At 38.6% G+C, this 26,354-nt stretch overlaps 3 protein-coding genes across 4 annotated transcripts; 2 read left to right on the top strand and 1 right to left on the bottom strand.

Moving 5' to 3' along the window:
• Positions 1-53: 53 nt before the first annotated feature.
• casp8 (caspase 8, apoptosis-related cysteine peptidase) lies at positions 54-10,264 on the top strand. The gene is made up of 12 exons (XM_079650790.1): positions 54-211; positions 998-1,149; positions 2,137-2,312; positions 2,434-2,539; positions 3,809-3,938; positions 5,172-5,227; positions 5,312-5,378; positions 5,525-5,586; positions 5,684-5,789; positions 6,925-7,052; positions 8,124-8,521; positions 9,879-10,264. The coding sequence occupies exons 2-12, from the start codon at positions 1,042-1,044 to the stop codon at positions 10,012-10,014; spliced, it is 1,473 nt and encodes a 490-aa protein (XP_079506916.1). The 5' UTR covers positions 54-211; positions 998-1,041; the 3' UTR covers positions 10,015-10,264.
• Positions 10,265-11,258: 994 nt separating this feature from the next.
• tmbim1a (transmembrane BAX inhibitor motif containing 1a) lies at positions 11,259-22,962 on the top strand. Its single transcript, XM_079650807.1, has 12 exons — positions 11,259-11,516; positions 17,177-17,530; positions 18,290-18,366; positions 18,480-18,544; positions 18,630-18,683; positions 18,769-18,819; positions 18,902-18,941; positions 20,245-20,282; positions 20,376-20,463; positions 20,560-20,655; positions 20,736-20,789; positions 20,899-22,962. The coding sequence occupies exons 2-12, from the start codon at positions 17,182-17,184 to the stop codon at positions 21,046-21,048; spliced, it is 1,062 nt and encodes a 353-aa protein (XP_079506933.1). The 5' UTR covers positions 11,259-11,516; positions 17,177-17,181; the 3' UTR covers positions 21,049-22,962.
• On the bottom strand, positions 21,739-25,923 carry LOC307019737 (uncharacterized protein). Of its 2 annotated transcripts, XM_079650821.1 has the most exons (4): positions 25,829-25,923; positions 25,463-25,709; positions 24,171-24,417; positions 21,739-23,486 (listed from the first exon to the last, which is right to left on the bottom strand). In XM_079650821.1, exons 2-4 carry the CDS (start codon positions 25,467-25,469, stop codon positions 23,315-23,317), a joined length of 426 nt encoding a protein of 141 aa, XP_079506947.1. In that variant the 5' UTR covers positions 25,470-25,709; positions 25,829-25,923; the 3' UTR covers positions 21,739-23,314. The 2 variants fall into 2 exon arrangements, with proteins under 2 accessions (XP_079506947.1, XP_079506946.1); XM_079650820.1 differs by lacking the exons at positions 25,463-25,709; positions 25,829-25,923 and adding an exon at positions 24,537-24,633.
• Positions 25,924-26,354: the final 431 nt, after the last annotated feature.

Below are 26,354 nucleotides of genomic sequence, written 5' to 3'. Positions count from 1 at the left end.
CGGAAGTGACCATTATTTAACAAAACCGGCACTCTTCTCCTTTGAAAGTGAAACCAAGGTACCAGAGAGCGGCGGGCGCACGAACGTCACACCAACACTACTTCTACAACTTTACACTTCATTTGTGAATTTTGTCTCCGTCAAAAAGTATTTTTTCAGACTGAATAACAGAAAAGGTAACTTTTTGCTTCGAGGACGTAGACTGACAGTGGTAAGTGTTAACGTCTCAAGTTGTCTCAGCTGTGTGTGTTTTGCTAATGTACACAGCCTGTACCCCAATGTTAGCTATGTAAACGATAAACAAGCTGTGACTGTAACATTATGTCAAAGTTACCCTAGTTTAGCTTTGCGTTACAATTGGTGCTGTCAAGGATTAAGTAAAAAGGTACTTGTTTAATTTACTCATTTTTTTGAAAGTAAAAAAACCAAAACAAACATCAGGGTTGGTGTTTTCCGTGACGTCACTGCGCCATACATCGTCAGTTTGATGGTTTTAGCAGCTAAAGTCCAGTTAGGGGAATTCTGTTTTTACAACACTACTTTTCTTATTTCCAGCCTTATCTTTTGAAGTTGTTTTACATTTAGGTTGTCAGCTATTGTGAGTCATAACATTCTAACAAATAAATACATGTTAGAAGCTCCAATGTAAAGTGATGAAAGGGGAATTATTATTAATAAACCAATATCACACAAATACACATTAAATATGTCTTATCGTTTAAAGTATCTGCCTGGGGAAGTTGACTGCGTATAAGTAAACATTTTAATAGTTTTATTAGTGTCAATCAGTCAAAAAACATGTCTACAATGTTCTTAATGTACTTTCTGATATGTTTATGGTGTAAAAAAATAAGAATCTCTATAATTACAGCTACATTTAGTATAAAGGTGGTAATTGGCCATTATTTCAAGCTCATGTTATTTATTATTTCCCTTGTTTCTTCTTACAAATGCCCACTTTACTATTAACCCCCTCCTGTGTCTGTGTCTTTACTAGCAGTGCAGTGAGCTGAGCAGCAGGCCTGCAGCTGGTGGATCAGGATGGATAGACTGACGCTTTCTCACATCGATGAGCAGCTGGAGTCCTCCGAGGTGGCCGCTCTCTGCTTCTTGTGTCGGGATGTGGTCAACATTAGACGCCTGGAGGGGGTGAGCTCAACATATCTAATACTCAGAGGTGGAACAGTACTGTACTTAAATACAATTTTTAGATACTGTACTTGAGTAATTTATTTTAATGCCACTTTCTACTTGTCACTTATTACATTTCAGAGAGAATTATTGTATTTTTACTGCACTCTATTTGTCTGACACCATTATTTACGCTACAAATTAAGATGATTGCAAAAAAAAACGTATACAGTATTGCGATAAAAAAAGAGGAAAGTTGAGGAAATAATACACTTTTTGTTATATCTTTTTTATTTATTGACTAAGTTTGTCCATACATTTACTTAAGAATCCAAACTTCATGTTTTGCATAAAGTATGAATGAAATAAGACAAATAAACCGGCCTTATCGTATTTTGTAAATCCAGGTCTTTTTTTTCTTCTTACATTTACATTTTTACAACAAGGGTAACCTTTTTCTTTAGTGAGTACTTTAACACTTAAGTACGTATTCCCTATTATACTTTCATAGTTTTACTTCAGTAACTTTTTCAATGCACAACTTTTTCTTTCAAATGTTTACAATGTGGTATAAGTAATTTGACTTAAGTATTGGATCTGTGCACTTCCTCCATTTGTCTCAACCCTGCTTCTGAGGAAAAATGTTCTTATTGACCCCTAACTATGGACACTTTTGTCGTTTTTTTATCATTGTAAACTATTTGCTACATTGACTACAAAACAAATGTTTTATGGTAAAATATGTAGTTTTCTCATTTGAACAGTAATAATGACTTTAATATAATAATGTCAGCTTCATCAAGCAAAATGCTTCATATTCAAGACAAATTAGAAAGTAGAGAAACAGTAAGCATTTATTATTTTTGGGTGAAAATTATTTCTCTACCTTCAAACACCACTTCACTTGCTTTGTACTAAAATAAGCATTGTGAGAAGCTCCCTTTGGGTCATAACTTATCACTCCTCCAAAGTTTATTTTTGTGTTTCTCGGTTGTCCTAACACAGATTGCTGATGCAAAAAGGCTCTTTTTGAGACTAGAAGAACAAGGTCTGCTGGAGGACTATTCCTTCCTCTGTCAGCTGCTCCAAACTATCCGGCGAGCCGATCTCCTCAACCGCCTGGAGACGGACAGCAGGCGACCAGAAGAAACCGATGCAAGTCCTGTGCTGTCAGAATACAGGTACATATCTACTGTAACCGGGGGAAATAACAGGGTTACAAATACAGTTTGTTCGGCAAAGTCCCTAAATATGTCTGTTGTTTTTCCTGTTTGTATTTCACTCTAATCCTCTTTCTGTCAGGGTGGCGCTGTACAAAATCTATGCGGACATGACTGAGGAACATTTGGAAACGTTGAAGTTCCTTTTGAGTGACAAGCTGGGCAGAAGACAAACTGAGGCATGCAAGGTGAGAACAAGCCCACATAATCATGATAAACCACAAGATTAAAATGCTGCTATTTACTATTATTTAGGGGGAGATAAAACAAATACACATGCATTTGTAATAGAGAAATGCATGACAAACCGGAAAGAGAAAACGGAGGATGTTTACTTTATTATTACATGATTTCTTAAGACCTTATAGGCATGGAACAATTTTCCGACACTAAGCTAAACCATCGACAAAGCTGTTGTGATAGCCCTCTGAATAATGGGTGCTACACAGAAAATCCGATACAATCCCTTAGCCTTACTATCAATCAACAACTGTCATCTAGACATAGGGTACTAGATGACAGTTAGTGTTGAGTTAGATCTGCTATTTACACTGGAGTTATTTCTTAATTCCATATAAATATAATATATAATTCCTATTTTGAATCAGAAACAGATTTATTGCCAGGCAGGTTGACACATACGAGGAATTTGACTTGATGTCATGGTGCATACATAAAGTCAAACAAAAATTAAAAACAAAGATAGAGAATTATTTTAAGAAAACTATAATAACATAAGATATATATTTTTTAAATAGTCAAATATAGCAGTATTTACATACAATAAAATATGGAATAAAATTTGCCAGTAATTAAAAAATACTCACATTTGCACAATGTTGCTCTTAACATTTCTATTTTGAATGTTGCTCACTACTCGAAGTTCTGGGTGTGAAAGAATTTAAATAAATAAAAAGCCGTATTTCATAACTAGTCTATTTACTAACTTGCTTTGGGGGAGTAGGAATAATTGTTTCACAATTACAGATGTAGCGCGTCATTTCGGGCAGGGCCGTGGCAGGTATGTAGCAGGCCCTCCATGAAAGGGAAACTCCCAGGATGACAGTGAATACGTGTCAGACTTGTTACACCCCCTTGATCAATTATATGGAAATCAGTTACAATGCCTCGTCGATCCACCAGGTGGTAAAAGTAGAAAATTACTAAAGCATGACGTTTTCTAGATGGCTAGGTTTAATGCATCAATAAGGAACAGTTTAGTTGGTAAAGAAATGGAAAACATTTGAAACTGATTGGTCTGGGTATCAGCAAATATGGGAAACTAAAAAGTAGTATCAAGCTATTCCTACTATCACCGTGCATTCATGGACATGAATACTGACTTCTTTGAACATTTGACTGTGTATTTATATAGTTTGATTGTTTTTGTGCACTGCAACAATACTTTTACTGAAGTCATAATAATCATTTCAGGATTTCTCCTCTATTTATTGCAGACAGCACTGGATGTGTTTGCTGAAATGGAAAAGACTGGTTTTCTGTCAAACACCAATCTCCGTGACCTGCATGAGATACTGCAGAGGATAGATCAACAACTGGCTGCAATCATACAGCGCTATGTGGAAGGTATGAAACCCACACACAAGCACATACACATTTAAATGTTCAACCCAACTTTCCTTTGTGCTTTTATACTTTAAACTTATAAAAAAAACGAATTGTGTTTGTTCTAAAATGTATACAGATAAAGTAATTTATAAAAGAAGACAGGCATGTGACATGAGCCAAGAAGTGTGTTTTGAAGAGAAGGTCAGGCAGAGGCAGGTTGTGTGCTCTGCGCTACCTTCCTGCAACCATAGCATGCAGCACACAGACTGTAGTGAGATGCAAAGGAATTGGGGAGTTTTCCTAAAATACATGGGAAAATGTGGCATCAGCAGAAAACTAAGACAAGTTCACTAAAGATGCAATACCCATATCAGGAAAATAACTGTCAAAATGAAATAAAAAGAAGGGAGATATGAAGCAGTGCTTCATTGATAGGGGTTGTAACATGTTTACTCTAAAAGATACCACTGTCAGTCAGTGGTTGGCTGCACGTGGATTCAACACAGGCTGTTCTCTTTAAGAAAACAACTCTTTTGCTTTTGATCATTTTTTCCCCCACAATGTTTTTATTGGGATTTTTTTCATACAACAATGTAAAAACAAACATGCTTCGTCTGTATAATACAAGATAATTATTCGAAAGAAGTATCCATACAAAAAAAGACACACTACTACACCGTCTCGTCAACTGCACCAGCACGGCATCTATTCATCTTCTTGAACATCAGATATATTTAGATCCTTTGCATAATCAATGAAAGAACCTCCATCAATCCTCAAACATTTGCCGTCTAGAACTTAATACATAGGATATCTTCTCCAATGGGAGGCCTGACAGCTTCAGTCCCAACCAATGAGTGATGCCTGGGCTTTGAGCCTTTTTCCAAAACAATGCAATACAGGTTTTGGCGTACAGCAAACTGAGGTAGAAGACTTTCACTGCCGTTTTAAAAGATAAAGTGTTGGCAGTGTAGTCAGAAGTGGACCTCTCGCCTTCCAACCAGGGGTGTCAACGACAACGCTTGCGATTAATCTGAAAACCTTAACTCGTAAGAAAAATGTACTTTGTCAATTTGACATTTTTTCAACTTTATGCCAATAATTTAGAAATCATGTTATAAAGTGGAGCCTCTGATGTCTATTACCAGTTAGTAAATACTAGTATTTGAAACTGGTTAACGCATTTTTGATTCAATTGATACCACTACTTCCAAGATAATAATATTCATGATGTGATTGTTCTCACTTTAGGGATAACCCAGCCGCTTCCTCGCAGATTATCTTCTCATCTCAGCATGGATAACCAGGTGTGTATTCAATTGTGTTTGTATACAGTTATTCCTTTATTGAGCCAGTTTACTGAGGACTGGAACTCTGTTTTCTTCCAACAGGGGGTCCAACCCACCACCCAGCCAACACAACCTGTCGATGTGTCGAGATCTGAGACTCAGCCCAGCTGTAAGTCTGTTATTTTTCACTGTATTACAAACCCACAGCCATTTAATCATCACCCGAAAGACTAGCCTTCCAACGTTTTGCTTCTACAGATATTCAATGTAATTGTTATCGTGCAAATACAAGAGTCCACTGTTTTTGTTTTTCAGATGGAGAAGCGAGTGTTTGCACCGATGCAGAACCAAAAACCTCCTCCTCTCTTTCCGATCAGGTAACCATTCCCCCAAACCAAAATACCCCTCCCTCCTTTGTTCTTTTTAACAACATCGTTTATAATTTGTCTATGGGGATGTGCTTGTGTCCCTTAGACAGATTACTACGCCCTGACTCATGTGCCACGTGGTTTGTGTGTGGTCATCAATAATGAGGACTTCACAGGGATGTCAAAACGAAATGGGACGCAGGCGGATGTGGGTATGTACCGTTGTATTTGAAAAAACATGTGGTCTGATTTTCAATTCAGTGTTCAAGAGGCCCTCTTATGCTTTTTCGGGTTTTGCCTTTCCTGTTGTGTTTTATAAAGGGTTTTGTGTATGTAAATGGCTGCAAAGGCTAAAATCCAAAAGTTCACACACTCTCTTTACTTCAGTAACATAATGACATCACTACATAACACTAGCGCTTCTACTGGCCAGCGCTCCAACACACGTGATAGGCTAAGAGGCAGGACATCTCTAAAGGCCCTGACACACCAAGCAGTCACCAGAGAACTCGCCGATGCCGACGCCGACTGTTGCGTCAGCGTGTTCTCCTGCGTCTTGGCCATGTGTCGCACTGGAACACACCGCAAAGACTTCAGCCGAGCACGTACAAACTGTGCATGCGTGAGTGGCAATAACTCTCCTTACCAGCAGGCGGCGGTAGTGTGTATTCGTCATTCAAAAGAGGCAACAACCGGAAGACAGAGAAGAAGAACAGACTACGTGATTCAAACAAACAACAAGTAGCGTTTGCGTTCCATTTTCACTCTCGTTCATCGAAAACATGTTTTGTGCGGTACTGGAGCTATCAGCCACATTCTCAAGCAACCGTTTCGCTTCTCATGCACTGATTCACTAGCTGAACAGCCAATCAGAGTGATTTCTTTGTCCGACTGCCTGTGGCCGATGCACGGCCGATTCAACATGTTGAATCGGCCGTGCGTCGGCCATGAAAGGCCAAATAAGACGTGTCACGGCTAACGGTGCGGGACACACCAAATTGAGTTTGGGCGACAGGGCACGCTACGTCGTCCGACTAAAGAGAAAACGGCCGATTTCGGCCTGGTGTGTCAGGGCCTTAAGCTGTTGACCAATCACAACAGAGCCGAGCAGCTAACCAATCAGAGCAGACTGGGCTCTGGTTTCAGACAGAGGTTCAAAAGAGGTGCTGCAGCGCAGGCAGTATGAGAACAAAAAAACATGAAAGCATGTAAAAATGTCACAGTAGAGGAACAAAATACCATTATGAACCTGAAAATTAGCACAATAGGGTCTCTTAACAAATGTGATGGTATAAAATAATAACAATCCACTCGTATGATTGAATTTGTCTCTTTTATGTGACACAGAGGCTCTGCGCACAGTGTTCACCGCTCTCGGCTTCACTGTGCTGGTGCGTGACAACTTGACAGCAGGTGATATGAAACTGGAACTACACAAACTGTGCATGAGGAATTTTTTGGATGAGGATGCTTTGGTGAGCAGTCCCACACACCATAAGACCATACTTTCAGTGACTGCTATGTGTACTTTATTTTATATTGTTTAAAGGAATAGCTTTACAGTTGGAATGTTATGATCAATACTTATTTTATATCTTTATAGAAAAGATAAAGTTACATCCAAAAGCAAGAATAAGTCCGGCACCTATAACTACAACTTGTAATTCTTAGACTTTGGTTATTGCACAGATTAAGCAACCAAGATATAATATGTGGGCAGAACCTGGCTAGCATATTCAGTCATTTAGCAAACACAAACTAACTAGCTAGCTGCTCGCTATAAATGTACATGCATCTCTTGAAAAGTCTCTTGACCTTAGATAGAAAGAGTACAGTTCCTAGATGAAAATTCTCACAACACGTTTAGAAGACTATTATCAGTTCATGATTTCTTAAAAAAGACATTGCTGATGTTTTTTCGCTCTTTGAGCTCCACAAGCCGAGTGCAATCTAGTTTCCATTATATTGTAGAGGCAAGACAATTGAGTTTCATAAATAGAACTACAGGTAGGAAAGAAAATAATAAATATTCATTTTGTGGTGGAACTCAGATTGTATTAAGAAGACCCTTTATTTATCCCCAAGGGGAAATTCAGTTGTTCGCTCAGTTGTTATTACACACAGTACAATAATCACACATGCACAGGACAGGGTCTATACAGAGGAGGCCTGAATACATATACAAACATATGCATGTCCGCACAAACAAAAATATTCAATGTAATGATAATACATTCCTGAACATATTGTCCGTAATAAATTTTCTTCATACTTTGGCCGACAATCGTAAAACCCTTTCAAAAAATGCATTTTATGCGTTATAAAAATGTAAATTACTATGTGGACGTGAGAGTGGTATGAATCTTCTCATTTAACTTTCAGCATAAAAAAGAAGAGTGTATTTTACAAAATGTTGAACTAGTCCTTCAAAAACAATAGTCCTGTCAAAAAAATGTATTTGTAGTGTCATAGGGAATCATATCTAAATCCAAGTTAAATCAAGAAAGAGACTCGTGTTCTGAAAACATGTCTGCTTCTAATCTCAGGTGATATGCGTGCTTTCCCATGGAGAAAAAGAATGCGTATTTGGGACTGACGGGAAGCCGGTGTTCCTGCGAGAGCTGTCCCAGCCCTTCTCCAGCAGGGCAGCTCCCACCTTGGCCGGGAAGCCCAAACTGTTGTTCATTCAAGCGTGTCAGGGGAGCGGCTACCAGAGAGGATCAATGCCCTGTCCCCCAAAGGTAAAACAGGAGGAGGAGGAGGAGAGAGAGAGCCACCTCGAGGAAGACGCTGGTCCCCTGCGTGGAGAGACGGTGCCTTGGGGGGCTGACTTTCTGCTGGGCATGGCAACCGTGCCGGAGTGCAAGTCGTTTCGAAACACTACCACAGGCTCCATCTACATCCAGGAGCTGTGCAAGCAGCTGGAAAAGTCTGCTAGTAGCAGGTGAGAGATGCCTCCATGCTGAGTTTGAAAGTCTTTAAGCTGGACCCCAGCTAAAACTCTTTCATAAAGGACAAGCACTCAGTAGGTGCGTTTTCAAATAAAAAGAAAACAGAGTGAAAATGCCAAACATTTTAGAAAATGTAAATGTTGCAAAAAACCTTGGCTCAGCTACGCAGATGGATTTGTCTCAATATTGTGTGTACAGATCAACAATCATTGTGGTAATGTGTAATCTGTAAATGTAAAACCCCTTCCACAATGCAAAACTATTTTTAAAATGTAAACTCCCAGAAATATTTTGCTCATATAAATCAGATCTGCAAATACACAAACACATTTCACAGATAAAAAAATATTACTATACATTAAATGTATTCACGGGTAAATTGAAGAGTATATGTGATAATCTTTCTAGCATTTACAATAAAAATGTGTAAATCCAGTTTTTATTTATAGAACAAAAAGTCAGACAACTCACGTGTTTCTTAATATGTTTATTAGAAGCAGCATATAGTTTGAGTTTGGCATCTAGGCTCGGGCCTCATCACTCCACAGATTTACGAAGAACATTGAGTGATGATTAGATAGATATCCCCCGAGCCTACAGGCAGGTGGAAGCTGGTGGTGGGGCAGGCGAGCAGCAGCAACATGAAACACAGCAGCAGGAACATGAACGCAGCAATAGCAAGTGAACACAGCAGTGGCAGCAGCAGCATACCGAGGCAGAGGCAGGAAGACCTGGCAGCTTAAATAGAGCGGCAGGAGAATGTGTTTTGTTGGTTGTAAGAGTGACGAGGCGCGTCACGTGTTAATGTATCATTGGTGCTCAAGTTGACTGCCTGAACTAGCTCGCAGGCTTCGCCCCATTTGTGGATCTCAATTCTTGGTCTGTGGATTTGCATTTTTTTTTTGCAACACAAAAGAGAAATCCTAGGTGTGTCACTGAAATTGTTGAATAGTATGTGATGGCTTGCACATTTAAAAGTAGGAGCATGGATACTGCTGCTTTTTGTTTTTAAACAACAAGCGGCAAGTAAAGCATGTTCATTGTTTTTTTATGTAAATGTGTCATAGTGACTAAGAATTGGGTGTTTACTGGTCTGTTCACACAACTAATATTGAGACAAATCTATCTCCACAATCCGCTTATTGGAAAACTAGGTGTATCGATAAAAGCAAAATGCGAGAGAGAGATTTTGTGACTTTTGATGGAGCAACTTTACTTTTTCCACAAAATAACATAGAATATTTCTCTTTTCTCAAATCTGGGACCATATTCGATGTTTTTGAATAAGAATATAGCCACAATTTCAGCAACATTTATCATTTGTGACATGTTTCCTCTTTTTCTGTGCAGCAAGGATAATGACGATATACTCACTGTGCTGACACGTGTGAACAGGGAGGTCAGCAAAGGAGAATATTTGACCTACAAACAGATGCCAGAGCCCAAGTACACCCTCACCAAGAAGCTCGTCCTCAAGTGTGTGTGAGCTGACCGGGACAATGTGCAACGCTGAAAATATTCCAACTTTTCATAGGCCTGACTGGTTAACTGTGTGTCTGGCTGTGTGTGTTTTTATTCTCGCTGTACAGCTGGTTGGATGAATTTGAATGTCAGTGTTTTTGAAGTTATCTCAACAAGGGGATGTGTTTTGATCATGCCATATCAAATGTATTTTTTGGAAATGGTGGATGATTCCCATGTATTCTGGAAAAAATAAACAATAAGACATTTGGAAAGTTTTGTTGTGTCACAGTACTACAGATCACAACAAATAACCAGTTGAACAAACCCTACATCCCCATTTTAAGGAACATCTTCATTGGACTCCTTTGTTTACTTCCGTGAAATAATTGCAGAACTACATAACGCTCCTACACATTGTAATGATAGGCTAAGGGGCGGGACAGCTTTAAGCAGTTAACCAATCACCGGACGGAGGGTGAAAAGAGGAACTGCAGCACAGGCAGTATGAAAAGAATAAAGAGCTTTTTGAACATTACAGCATGGAGACATGTGACAGTAGAGGCACAGAATACAAATATGATACCTGAAAATTGGCCCCTTTTAAGAAAAAGCAATATAAAATGTATAATACAATATAAAACCTTTCCTTCATCTAGCCCTTCTAATCATTTGCAAGATCCTGTTTTTTGTATTTGTACTTTACTTAAAATACATGTATGTGGATTTACAAGTAAATGTTAAAAAAGGTAATGATAGTTGATCATTTAATATTGACATGTAGCCTATTTTAATGAAGAAGCTTGTGCATGCAACCTGATAACAACTAGTTTTGAATATAGAATTGATATTACTAAAATCTACTACTCTATACTTCTACCCATATGAAATATAATCAACACTTAAATCAGACCAGACACCTGGAATAAATCCAGCTACCCTGCAGTATACAAAGTCATTAAAACTAGCTGCACCTTTACCAGCTTTGATAACACTTTAATGTATCAATAATTAGTATATGATATATTATTATTCTGACTGTATACTATTATGACTACTTTCAATTTCACGTACTTTAAGTATATTTTGATAATACTTTTGTAATTTTGCTTGAGTAACACTTTGAATGCAGTACTTTTCTCTGGTTAGTCTGTAGTAGCTCCGTTCTTTTAATAACATGAGAAGAGCCTGCTTAAAATGACCAGAACCAGCAAACCTTGTTACACACACACACACACACACAAACACACACACACACACACACACACACACACACGCCCTGTGTGACGGATTCTTGTGAACTCCACCCTGCTGCTCCTCTCTTCCAGGAAATGTTCCTTGACTTACAGCAGCTCAGACCCTGGAACAGACGGAAAGGCCGCTGAACAACTTTATGTAATTATTTCAGCACTTTGGGGTCTCTTTGTAAACAAAAGGCCTGACCGTCACCGGTAAAACTTTATCTTCGCTCGTTCTCCTCGGGGAATCAACAGGCAGCCTGTGTCTTTCGTTGGCATCTGTTTGTTGGTAAGTGGAGCTAATTTGAAAACATTTTTCATGTTTATACAGCGGTTAAATATCGCCGAAATATATTCTATATTAAATGTTGTTGCTCGTTGTGTATTTTGAGTGTAGCTTCGCGTGTGCTTGTGGAAACCTCCCGCACCGGAAAGGGCTTTTTGTGAGCTGAGGTTTGGTCCTCCAGGGTGGGGGGGGGCAGGGGGTGTAGTCATTTTAGCCCAGTTAATACCAAAGTGAAGGCTTAGTAAGGCCTTAGTTAAACTGATGTTTCCCACAGCTATCTTAAAACGTTGCTCTTAATCTGAAATGGGGAATTTTGATGGTGCACATTTCAGCAAACATCTCGAATACTTTTTGTCAACTAACTACAGTTTGGTTGGTTTATTTACCGTAGTGCTCCGTGCAGTTTCCATCCCAAAAATAGACTTTTATATGGGGCAGGAATTTTGATTCCTCCGGCCAGGAAAATCTGTGATGCAACCAATAACAGTAGTGATGGTTCTATTAAAAATAAGTGTCTAAATGAGCCACCATGCATGGTACCTACCAAGACCATACAATATAGGCTTACACGAGAATGAAGCCATTACCAGGGATGGACTTGGCCCAACAACACTGCTGATAAAACTGAACTCCAGACTGTCCGAATGTTGTTGGCTTGGTTAGGGGACTGAACCTTTTACTTTAAAAACAAATTTAACGTTATTGAATGATCTGCCAATTATCTTCTTGATTAATCGATACATCTGTGTGCCTAATAAAGTAATGAGAAAGACGACAAGCAACCCCCCCCCCCAAAAAAAAAACAAGTACACATTTTGTGACCCTGTCTCCCATCATAATTCATTTTCATACATTAACTAAAGACTTGAAGACCCTAACTTTTATTATTAATTTTAGAGCAATGTTTGTATTAACATTTTATACAATAAAATAATTTTTATACATAAAAAAATGTACACTTCCAAACATGCAGAAGTGCACCTCGAAAGCTCAAATTAGACTGAGGTACAGGTGTTTTTATTTAGCCTTTATTTATACAGGTTATAACATTTCATTGAGACACAAGGTCTCATTAAACATAAATTAAAAGAGTACAAAATAATTAAAAATATATATATATTAAAAAAAAAAAAAACAGAACCCCCTCATACAAAGACATATCATACTTGCATTTAAAAATTGAATACCATTTCCAGCCAAATTAGTTCAATTCAAGGCAATTTCACGGTTTGTAGATGAACTCAAAAAGTCACATTATGAGGTTTACACTAGTTATAACCTTCTTATACAGTCTATGGTCAGTACTAAATTATCCTCATCATCAGCTAGCTCCATACCTTTCAGAAACAGATGGTCTCCAGATCGTATCAAAAAGTCTTGCTTCCCTTTTTGTATATATGCAGACCCTAACTTTTATTTAATGTGGATGGTCGGAATAACAAAACACTTTCCACAACTAAAACATCAAATAACATACATAACAGGTTGAGTTGTAGTTTGTGTTAAGCTAGGTATCCAAACGTGTCTACTGACTCACAACCATGATGATGGGGACTTGTGTTTGGTGGTCATGATGATGTATAATAATAATAATAAGGTTTCTTATCAAATATAAGCCACCTTACGACCCACAACAACTGGTGTGTCACTTTCCTATAGAAGAGTTACACCCACATTTCAGCCCTCTCAAACTGCCTCTCATGACCAATACTTGGTCCACTCTGTTTCTTTCTGCTACTGCACATACTCTGAAGCACTTTTTCCATTCAGTGTTTTCTGTCCGGTTGCTTGGCGCTCTTCATGTGATGTAATGGCAACATGAGGTGGAGTCAACTAGCTCTTGAATTCCTTTACTGTGTGTATTCCCCTAAAAACCTCCAGTGAATAAATAAAGGAGCAACAAGAAACCTACTTACAAACACTGATCTTTAATATAGTGGCTTATTCTATGTTGTATCGAGTCAGAGATCATTTACAAAATGTGGAAATCCATTTTGGAAGAAATGTTTAAAATAAAAATGACTTAAAGCACTTAAAGGGTCCTGTTTAAGTAACACAGCTCTACTTATACTCATGGTAGGAACATGGAATATTTTGCTCATATATGACAACATTGTGTGCATGTGTATGAGTAGGTGTGTGGTTTGTTGTTAGAGTTCCCCTCAGGGAAAAATGTGGTTCCTGAGCCAGTGGTGGTTTTCAGGAGCCATGTGCTAAGCAGAACCATAGTTAACTTAAAGGTGGGGTAGGTAAGTTTGAGAAACCGGCTCGAGGTACACTTTTTGTTATATTCCATGGAATGCTCTTAACATCCCGATAGCAATGAATATCTTAAGTGCTTTGAAAAAAAATGTCATCTGTGGAAGCCGTAGCGCTGTAAAAAGCACGACCAATCATTTTAGCCGGCCCGGCTAAAATAACTGGATGGCCTACCTGCCTGTCAGCCTTCCATCTGTGCACAAACTTATCTCGTGCCCTCATTGGTCATGTGCGCGTTCGTGTGTGTTGGAAGAGGGGCTCTGTAAGGAAGTGGCAGATTTAATTCCGGCTGTATATTTTCAAATTTAGCACACTCGAGCTGGTTTCCCCAAAATTACCTACCCCACCTTTAACCTGATACAAGCCCAAATGTATCCCTTATGTCTAACTCAAGTATTATTATAACCCAACCAAATCTAAGTGTTGGATAAATATGTGCACACCCAAATTCCTAGACCAACACCTGCTAAGACAACAGGCCTTTACCTCTGTCTGTTTTTTTAAATGGCTTATATGTTAGGTTTTGATAATATTTATATACAGGGATTTTCTATAGTCTGTATAAAGGGACAGTCTATGTATCATTTGTATATCTATGAGTATGTTACTCCTGGCCATTGTGTTGTAAATCAATGGACATAAACACTTTATTGCAGTTCTTAAGCTACAGAGTTGCAGAGTTGATGTTGCACAAATGTGATTTAGCTAGATCTTTCAGCAAATATTTCAGAAAATAATCACATTACAGTATTTAAAATCCCTATATGACAGGAAATTTTATTCGTTTTCCCCTCCCATTCATTCAATACATAAATGGGATAGAAAAAATCAAACATTGCGATACGTAATATATCACTTTTTCCCCCCTGCATTAGCGGATAACAAAGAAAAAGTGATCACTTATATTTGTTTTATTAGAAATGGTCTGCGCTCTCTGGACAACAATGTTATGTTTATGATTATATTTTACAACACTTTTTCTCAATTGGCTCATATCTTTGGCATTCTAAGACGGCAATTTGCTGTATCAAACCTCATGGTGTATTTGGGCAATGCAACAAAACCGTAAACACAGTATTGGCACATTATCCCCTTAAAAAGCTAGACCTTGCTTGTCGAGCAGCTGGCATTTTAGTTTGTGATTTAAATATGTTAGTTGCTGTTAGCAATCTTCACAGTGATGAGTTTCCCAGCTGTTGATGTAGTAATTCAGTTGCAGGTTCATGTATGTGTAGCCTCCAGAGTTACATTTGAGTTCTAGGATATAGAATTCAGTATCTTCTGATCTCTGTGTATTTCCTGCGATAGGGTTTTTTAGGATAGTTTAACATTGATGTTAGTCCCCCTTTCCTTTAGAAACGCACTTTGACAGATTAGTGTAACAGCATATGTGCATTTATATGTAGTAAATGTCTACAACCATAAAAGGGGATCCCTGACCTACCGAGACCTGACATGACACCACTTCATCACTGATTTACTTTCCTAACCACCAATACCTCCTTCCCATCAAATCGCTTTCTGGGCCAGTTCAGAGCTAGTGCCCGATGGCGAACCAGTTCAGAGCTAGTGCCCGATGGCGAACCAGTTCTTCCTGTTCTCGAAAATTGGTTCGCAGCTGGCACCAAAAAACTGCGACTATGTTAGCTTTACGTCGGAGGCTGGGGCGAGATGAACCCTGAACAACAACCTGTAATCAATACATGTTGCCATGTAAGAATATCACAAGTAAGATCATAATGAAAAAATACGGGGTTGAAATATGCCTGTAGAAAGCGGCTAATGCCCCAATATAAAAAATATTCATAATGGCAACAAGCAGTCAATATAGTCAGATGAGCTTCGGTTGCTATGCTTACAACACCTATCTAATACCAGAGACACTTTACTTACGGCCTTATGATGCCAAACAGTGTCAATACAAACTGGAAAAAATATATCACTATGAGGAAATATGATCAGGACACGTGGCTTATGAGACAGTCAGACAGTGAATTACAAGGGTGGAAGAGCAGCATAGCGGTCTGCAAAAAACGGCTCAACTACATACTATAGGCGGCTTTCACACCGCAGTACTTTTCCCACAAAGGTTCATCACAACTTAGTTCATGAGAACTCTTTAATTCTCATGAACTAAGTACGGATCGCGTTCACATTGGAATAAGTCCCTGGGGGAGGATTAGGCAAATGAAGCTGCTGTCGTCACTTCTTCTTCTTCTGCTTTGGGTTTACTGGCAGGCCGCAAAAAACTTCACGGCGTATACTGCCACCCGAAGTCCCCGGCCGGAAGTCCCCGGAGTTGGGGAGCCTTCCGAGTAAATCGCCAGAACTCCGACACCTCCTCATCTCCACCGCTCCCATGTTTTCTTTTGTGTTGCCATAAGTTAGTCTCTCTGCGTTTCTGCGCTGGGCTAATGCTAATAATGCTAATGCGAGGATAATAAAATTGGCGGCTTCACAAAACTTTTTGGGAGTTTTACGGGGCGTGGTTTGCATTCCGCCCAGCCAATCAGACATAGGAACCTTTTTCTCCCACGAAAGTACCTGCTCTCTAGCAGGAACGGAAAAGGGGGTAAAAAGGTTCTGATGAACTAATTTTAGTTCCGGCTCTTTTTGGTGTGAACGCGACATTAAGGAACTAAAGTGGCAAAAGTACTGCGGTGTGAACGCGCCTATTAACATTGAACCGCTGAACTCTGGAGAAGAGTACAAGGTTGGAGAAGTGTTTCTTGAATTTAATCTCACTTAGTACGATTAAAAGCATCAATAGCATTGACCCGACAGTCCCCCGTTGTGGTGAAGTCATGAGTGTGCACCACTTGGGCTCTGGGCGGTGGAAACCCAACTGGTTCCTAAACTGCGAACTAGATCCAAACCAAAAAAGTACTAGCACAGAGCTAGAACTGGAACCGGTTTGGTGGGAGAGGGGTAACAGAGCTTTATTAAAAAGACGATATGCTTTAAATCTATTTAAAAGAATGAAATGAAAGGCCAAATGAATTCATGCACTACGTCTGAAGGATTTGTTTGGCGTGAAGCACTTTATAGCCTATAAAATAAAAAACGCTATATAGATAAATGAGTTTTGCCTTGCCCTTGCAAACGGTTGCTTTTTTACACGCTCAAAACCTCAAAGGTGCAGGCATTAATCCAAAACAAAGAGTTGATGGAATGCAAAATGGGTAACTATAGACAATAGACTATAAGCTAAATCCCATTCACAGTTATTCCAAATATGTTTATGAAAATATTAGATAAGAGCCACATTCAAGTTTCAAATGTAGGGCGATACATGTGATAAGATGAAATTGGCAGGTAATATTGATTCCACATCAGGGCGTGACAGGGCCCTACTGTTCACAGCTTGTGCACATAGCAATATGAACTGTCATTTGTGATTACAGGTAAAATGTCCAGGTCAGACTACCCTCCAGGGTACGACGAATCCCGGGGCCCGCTGTACGCCCCGCAGGGTGGAGGATACCCACCACCCCCAGCATATGGCTTCCCTGGCTTTGGTGGTCCCCAGCCGGGCCAGCCCTCTGCCCCTTACCCCGCTGGTCCGAACGCCCCTATGTTCCCGGGCCAACCTGGGGGCTACCCGGGCCAACCTGGGGGCTACCCGGGCCAACCTGGGGGCTATCCTGCCGGCCCGTACCCAGGACAGGCTCAGCCGGGTGGGCCTCCAGGAGCAGGCTACCCCATGCCCCCTCCAATCATGCCGCCCATGCACATCCCATCAGATATCATGAGCTCTGGTAAGACTGGGACTGCTGAACATGAGCAAATTCTGAGACTCTTATTAAAGTTGAAAAACATACATTCAGTATTAAGAGTCAAATATATTCAGGAAATAGGCTTTTGTATTTTCTTGTGATTTAACACCAGAAAGTCAGGTTCACATAATTGTCGCAATTAAAACATTTGATTTGGTTAGTTTTGATTTCGCATTGCAACAATGCGAGTCCACTAAAGAGACATGATCTGTCATGTCGACATCACCCAGGTGAGCTGCGTCTCCCTTTGCTTGACATTGATTGGTTTGTGGAATTGCCCTCTCCTATCCTTTCTGCATCCTCTCTGGAAATAACTGAGTATTTATTTTCACAAGTGAAACTTTATTACAAATGTAATACAGCATGGACTACAGATGTGTAGCCCTGACCATGTTTGGGTTTTACACCTGTAATTTTGGTTAATATCAAACTTAATTATCTGGACCATGTATTGTGGATGTGAGAGCGCCCATAGATTTCTTTGTTTGGTATCAACATTTTTTTATTGTAATTTTAGAATAGTGCATCCCACAAAGCGGTCGAAAGGGAATACATTTCTTTATGGAGTAAGATACATAATGTAAATAACAATAATACATTAATTTGGAAGTAAAGAACAAATAACAGTAGACTGAAGAAATAAAAACAGACCATTGTAGGGGTCAATACATCACCTCTGTCCTGGCTTTAAACTTTGAATTTCCTGTGATACATTGAGTGTTTGTGGTCATATTTCTGCAGATGATCCAGATGATGGGTTTGCGGCGAGGGGCAGCGGTTTCGACAGTATGAGCATTCGTCATGCCTTCATCAGAAAGGTAAAACGCACAAACCATAATAAAATCAGTCTTGTGTTATCATTTAATTTGAGTCTAAGAGCAAAGATGTGTAACAGGGTGTAATTTCTCTTTTTTCTGCGTGTGTTTTTCAGGTGTATTTGATTTTGGCTGCTCAACTCCTCGTCACCACATCTGTTGTGGCTATATTCACATTTGTGTGAGTATATAGAGGGTGGTTTGATCTCTGTTTGCATTTGTGTCTATATGCGTCACGCTGCTAACTCTGCCTCTGTTTCTCACAGCCGACCTGTCAGATTGTTCGTACAGAAAAACCCAGCTCTCTACTGGGCATCATAGTAAGTCTTACCCTGGATCTTTTGTAAGAATTCAAATGAAAGTTTGTATTTGTTATATTTTCATCTCTACATTTTTTCGTTTTAGCGCTGTGTATTTCGTCACCCACCTTGTGCTGGTCTGCTGTAAGGGCCCCAGGTGAGTGTGACAACGTTTTCTGAAGAATATTTGCCCAAAGAATATTTATAAAACTGCATTTAATCTTATTATCTCTTTTTAGGAGGAAGTTCCCATGGAACGTCATTCTGCTTAGCATCTTTGTGAGTCTTGTGATTGACCTATGAATCAGGAAGTGTAAACTTGTAATTACTGCCTTTACTGCCAGTGTCCTGGATGTGGTTCAAGTCTATTCTTAGATAATTCACACAGCCTAGGCTGGTCTCATCTCAAAGTTAGAAGCTTGTCTTTGGTACTAAACAGTGAGTCACCACACAGGAATCAGGCTGTGTTTGCATATTGCAAAATGGCTTTATGGATTAAGTCATGGCGCAGTTTATTCTGTTGGTAGAGACTGCTATTGTTCAGCTTTGTGGGGATAGTTTCTAGATTTCATATAATTTTTTAAATAAGAATATACAATAATATGTTTCAGTTATATTTCAAGTTTTATTATTTACTTAAGGAGACCATCCTTTTTTTCAATTGAATCGCCTTAGCATGCGTCCATATTAAAAAGGACATGTCACGATTATCTAAACTAATACCATATACATATATTATCAAAGTATGCTGACAACTCTGGCACTGGCATAAAACATACTGGAATCCCTTAAACCTACATCTAGTTAGGAAATTGCATTATAGGACACATCTGTTATAAGTGATATAAGGTAATCATAAATCATATGGTGAGATAAGTTATTGTTTTTAAGTCTGTTTGTCTTACATGATGTATTTCACAATCATTTGAATACATTACATTTATATACCGCTTTTCTAAATACTCATATTACTTGACTCCCAATATTAAACGAAAATGAATTATTGACTTAAGAATGATCGTATTGCTTAAGCTAAGAAAGAACACTCTGTTCCACGGCGCACCAACAATGGCTGGAACAGCGGAAACAACAACGTTACTTAAAATGAACGTCAGCACTGATCCAGGTATTCTGTATCTGTCCAAGTCTGTTCAGTTTATTTTCCACTAACAAGTCTTTAAACGCTGCCAGAGCCCATCACGTGTTTGTGTTAGCTTACTTTACATATTTGAACCTCTTTCCTCCTCTCCCTTGATCCTCCATAGCAACGGTCATTATTTTTGCTTAGAAGTGATGTGTTATCAAGTATTAACAACCTCTGACATTTTCAATCAGAATCGAGTATGATTAGTATAGGCATGTAATAACTAATAATATCCCTGAAATGTTAATTCAACAGGATGCCCTTTTTATTTGAATTAAATCCTTAATAACATCATACATTGTCCCATCCCTAGTGCAGCCCTTTCGTAGCTTTTAATCAGCGATTTTAAATCGGTAACAGGATTTGTTTTTCTAGAATATTGGGATGCCGTTGTTATTTTAGATCGACCAATAGATGTCCTTTGTTATTTTTTCACAGACCCTGGCTTTCTCCTATGTGACAGGATCAGTTTCCAGGTAAGACATGTACAAAAAAAACACTTCTGTTTATTTGCATGGACATTCCTATCAGTGTCCCTCAAAACAAACTGTGTTGCTCTTTGTTTTTAGTTACTATGACACAAAAGCAGTGTTTCTCGCTCTGGGGATCACTGCCGTCGTCTGCATCGCCGTCACCGTCTTCTGCTTCCAGACAAAGGTGGGGTTTGTGTGTGCTCATCAGATGAAATGTCGCAGTGTATTTTTTTTTTCATGTGTTTTTTTAACGCAGCTGTTGGTGGTTTTCTCTTTTTAGGTGGACTTTACCAAGTGCCAGGGTCTTTTCTGTGTCCTGGGGATCGTAGTGTTCGTGACTGGCATCATAACAACCATTGTGCTGTCATTCAAATATGTGAGTTAAGGATAAAAACCCAATTTCGTCATGAAAGCTTTTCCAGTTTCCTTCATTGTAACGACTGTTTGCTGTTTCAGATCCCGTGGCTTCACATGCTCTATGCAGGTATAGGAGCCATCGCTTTCACTCTGGTGCGTATTATGCAATTTAATGTTATTTTCTTTACTGTTAACCCTGTGATGATCCTTTGTGTATCACTTGTTCCAGTGTTAGTCTAAATGTTTCCTGCTTGTCTTATAGTTCCTAGCTTACCACACCCAGCTGCTGATAGGCAACAGGAAGCACTCCATCAGCCCAGAGGAGTATGTGTTCGCCGCACTCTCCATTTACGTCGACATCGTCCAGATCTTCCTTTTCCTGTTGCAGATTATTGGTGCTTCTACCAAATAAGTGCACCCAAGGGAAAACAAATGACAGGGTGCAGACAACAAACCCACCTTTTTTTTTAAAGCTTTTGCTGTCTGTCAGAATCAGAATACATTTATTAAAATCATGACGTATAATACAAATGTCAAGGGCTGAATTTAAAGTTTTGTCATAGGTGAATCCTATGCACAAAAAAATGCACTTTTTCCGAAATGAATATTTATCTGCATTAAGCAAATTATCAGTGGCTTTAAAAGAGTATTAATAATACAATGTAAATACAGTAGATACCTATGGACACTGGACTGCCAGCTGCAACATTTATTCACTCTTACCGGACTCATGTTTTAACGCAGACGGTGTCTCCAAATGTGTCTTCTCATGATGTTCTACTACACATGGACTGGTGCCTATCTGTAAAAAAAAAAAAGAGAAAATGGGCATAGATTTCTTTTTTTTAATTCCATTTCAATTTTGCCAACACAGAGGCCCGTCTCTTGTGGCGTTGAAGTAAAGTAGGTGGGGCTGGGCAATGCCTCAAAATGTGGTTGCCGATAACCAAACAAATTCAATGGGCAGGATAGTAATTGTTTGTATTTAAAGCAGGTTATATACCTAATTGTTGAGTAAAAACGTATCATGGTTAATTTATTGAATTAATCTATAATAGCCTACTTTTATCTACATTTTAACCAAGGAAATATTTTTCCAACATCAGGCATTTCTTCTTTAACATTTGCGCCAAATCGTTGATGTAATAGTTCTATGGGGTAAACTGCAGCAAGCAAGTAATTAGCTTAACATGAATGATTCGAAATGGCTAGTCTGGCTCATTCTGAGGGTTAAAAAAATTCTCACAAATTTAAAATGTAATATCACGCTTAGGGTTAGGTCATAGAAAATCTAAGTGTACATAGGCCTACTTAAGGTTGTGCATGTTTTTCCTGATATGCCAGAATTATTCTTGCCCTCTATTAGCAACTTTCTGAACTTTTCATTTTAAAATAGAACTTGCTTGAGAGGTGCTGATAAGTGGAACAAACATCTTTCGTACGAATTCTGGCTAAACGTTTCCCTCCCATTTTTGTTTTTATGCTAAGCTAAGCTAACTACCTCCCAGCTGTAGCTTTGTGTTCATAGGACAGGCATGATTGGTATATATCGGCTCATCTTTCTCTCAGCAATTTTATAAGCATATTTCTCAATTTTTGACTTGGCTTTAATTGTAGGCTATACATCAGTCCAAAGGCCAAGTAGGATTTAATGTAAATAGTTTGAAAGGTGAGCTCAACAGATATGCACACAACAGCAAATGAAAAGCTAATAAATCTGCTTTTAGAGTGTATGTGCATTACACATGTTACATTTGGTATAGATTCTAGCGACAGTCTGGATACTCCAAACTACTCTTAGCGTCAGCAGTATTGATACTTTGGTGACCAATCTGCCCACCAAATAGCTCGGTCCATCTGATTGTAACTACACACGTTTTTAACATACATATATATGGTTCTACATCACTACAGTGCCTTCACAATGAAGATGTATCAGAGATTCATTTTTTTTACCACAGACTTATGAGTATTGTTACATAAGTATCCTTTTTATACATATATTCTGGTGTCATGGTCAGACCTCGGTCAGATGCATAGGTGCTAGCAGGGCTTTTTTTTCTTACAGGATAACACAGTCAATGCCATGTTGTTAAATTAATGGATCATTGTTCAAATGCTCCTAAATGACCAATCGCAGCCAGCTAGTCTTCTCCACAAGTATAGACGCTATGTTATAGACCCATGTTACATATAACCCTTGCCTCAAAACAGCTACGGTGGACATGTTGAATGTGAAGCAGAGTGTCAGTGTGGGGTACGGGTTTGTAAATATACACGTTAATGATGTTTGCCTTTTTCATATCAAATAAATATGTGTATTTGATTACGGTGTTCATGTGCATTTTTCCAGGTTTCACAAATTCTGTATAAATATACATTTATTTGCTTTATCATATTTAACAAACATCAGCATCAATCAAATAAATGTTCTTTCTCCAGATTCAACAAAGTGGTCTATAAGCATCTCTTTACATAAGAAAAATCAAATCTGCCCAAAGACAAACAAAATGGCTGTCACAAGCATAATTTCATGTTTTTGCTCCAGAAAGAAATACTCAAGAGGTTTTTAAACTAATGAAGTTTTCTTCTGTAATCAGTCTTTTTGCTGCAGTGAAGTCAACGTCTCAGTGGTGACATTTAGGATATGTGCATAACATTGCAGCCATACATATACATCATCGCTCCAGTTTGAGATCCTCTTTATGCTGGCGGTAGCGACTCCCCTCATATTCTCCTTCGTTTGACATCCTCATCCTCTGTCGGACCTTCAGCTGCTTCAGTCGGTTCTTGTCAACTTCTCTCTTGGTCAGCAGGAAGCCGATGATACCTACGGGGAGGCCTATCATCCTGGAGGGAAGAAATGTAATATATTGATTTTTTTTCAGTGCTCAACACTTACAGTATCCATATTGATGCAGAGTATGGAGAAACACTCCACATGTTGTGGTACTAAGGGGGAGCAAATTTTTCGAAAATGCAAAAGGTTTCATTGTATGGTATTATGTAATGAAAACGCCAAAGTCACAATAAGATATAAATGCAATGTTTCAGTATTTTTGTTAAACTGAGCAACCCTTATACTTTTGTCCACCCTGTTTATTTGAGTGTGTAGATCAAAATGGAGATTATGTTACCCTGGAGAAGATATGACTGTTGTTTCTGCAGTACTTCTGAATGAAAGACAATTGTTTTACTTTAATGAATATAAAAGCACATAAAAGTCAAATATGGGTATAGTGTCCCTCCCCTTGTATAAATGTATTTCTACATAGTTTCTGGTTCAACAACATTGACAGACCTTGCTATTTTCAGCACATCAGTCAAACAGTTTAAATTATATATATATATATATATATATATATATATATATATATATATATATATATATATATATATATATATATATATACATATGAGTAGATCGGACAGCTAGTCTGCCAGGGCGGAAATAAAACAGAAGCAGTCAAATAAATGGTGTTGTCTGAAGTGTTTTACCAATATAAAGGATTGTAGATGAATGAAGAGATTTACCAGGCATAGCCAATAGGCATCATGGGATTCTTTGCCTTTCTCCTGGGCATGTATTCAGGACCCTCCTCCTCCTCCTCTTGCTCCCCGGCTTTCCTGTCGTCTGTGCGTGGGTCGGCTTTGCTGTGAGCCCCGGTCTTGGAGCTGCACAGGGAGGCAGCAGGGGAGACATGTAGCTGCGAACACTGACTTACTGCCGGGGCTCGGCTCCTCTGCGTAAGGTGCCATCGTTCGGGAACATAGCAAACTCCTAACAGGGAAAAATAACGCTACGTTACATTATTTAGACAAGTAACTGTACCACAGCCTTTGTAGAAGATAGGTTGGATAATAATCGTTCAAAAACAATGTGTAATGTCTGTATTTTACCTTTCAGTAATGTCCTGACTGCTGTCACGTAGGGCGCCGCCATGTTATGTTGAGTAATGTCTGACATGCGCAGTTAACACCAAACAGTAGTGTTGATAGAGTAATAGTTTAGTATGTCCAAAAAAATACAGAAATAGGCAGCTATAGCATGTCGAAAAAGGTGAAAGGAATGAGAATGTTTTTTAAAGCCATAGAACATTTTTTTTAAAAAGTCAATAAAGTATATCGAAAATATCGTGGAAAAAAAGTTAAAGTATGATAGTATTATAAATACAAATGTGATAAAAAGTCACTATTGAAAAATGTAATAGTAGGCCTCTAGTATTATTTTTTGGGGAAAAACAGTCACATTTTTGTGAAATAAAAAATAGTAGGCAGTCGTAAGTTCCGATTTTTGTATAGTAGGCCTATGTCAAAAACATGCACAAAAACGACTTAGTAAAGTGCATTTTGAAAATAATTTTTTTTTTTCATATTATAGGACGGTAATCTTTTGGGGAAAAAAGGCTGACATATCAGAAAAACTATGACAGGAAAACTTGTCATTAGAGAATACAGAAAATATTTTTTTATTTAAAGTCATTTTCAACCTAGACGACCTACTGGTGTAATGCTATAATTAAATACGGCAGGAACAGCATCAAATAGCTTGTATAAATGTATTTCTACATAGTTTCTGGTTCAACAACATTGACAGACCTTGCTATTTTCAGCACATCAGTCAAACAGTTTAAATTATATATATATATATATATATATATATATATATATATATATATATATATATATATATATATATATATACATATGAGTAGATCGGACAGCTAGTCTGCCAGGGCGGAAATAAAACAGAAGCAGTCAAATAAATGGTGTTGTCTGAAGTGTTTTACCAATATAAAGGATTGTAGATGAATGAAGAGATTTACCAGGCATAGCCAATAGGCATCATGGGATTCTTTGCCTTTCTCCTGGGCATGTATTCAGGACCCTCCTCCTCCTCCTCTTGCTCCCCGGCTTTCCTGTCGTCTGTGCGTGGGTCGGCTTTGCTGTGAGCCCCGGTCTTGGAGCTGCACAGGGAGGCAGCAGGGGAGACATGTAGCTGCGAACACTGACTTACTGCCGGGGCTCGGCTCCTCTGCGTAAGGTGCCATCGTTCGGGAACATAGCAAACTCCTAACAGGGAAAAATAACGCTACGTTACATTATTTAGACAAGTAACTGTACCACAGCCTTTGTAGAAGATAGGTTGGATAATAATCGTTCAAAAACAATGTGTAATGTCTGTATTTTACCTTTCAGTAATGTCCTGACTGCTGTCACGTAGGGCGCCGCCATGTTATGTTGAGTAATGTCTGACATGCGCAGTTAACACCAAACAGTAGTGTTGATAGAGTAATAGTTTAGTATGTCCAAAAAAATACAGAAATAGGCAGCTATAGCATGTCGAAAAAGGTGAAAGGAATGAGAATGTTTTTTAAAGCCATAGAACATTTTTTAAAAAAAGTCAATAAAGTATATCGAAAATATCGTGGAAAAAAAGTTAAAGTATGATAGTATTATAAATACAAATGTGATAAAAAGTCACTATTGAAAAATGTAATAGTAGGCCTCTAGTATTATTTTTTGGGGAAAAACAGTCACATTTTTGTGAAATAAAAAATAGTAGGCAGTCGTAAGTTCCGATTTTTGTATAGTAGGCCTATGTCAAAAACATGCACAAAAACGACTTAGTAAAGTGCATTTTGAAAATAATTTTTTTTTTTCATATTATAGGACGGTAATCTTTTGGGGAAAAAAGGCTGACATATCAGAAAAACT

This window comes from Notothenia rossii, assembly GCF_949606895.1.
Source record: "Notothenia rossii genome assembly, chromosome: 9".
In the NCBI taxonomy this organism is placed as follows: domain Eukaryota; kingdom Metazoa; phylum Chordata; class Actinopteri; order Perciformes; family Nototheniidae; genus Notothenia; species Notothenia rossii.
This window is presented reverse-complemented; position numbering and strand designations above follow the sequence as displayed.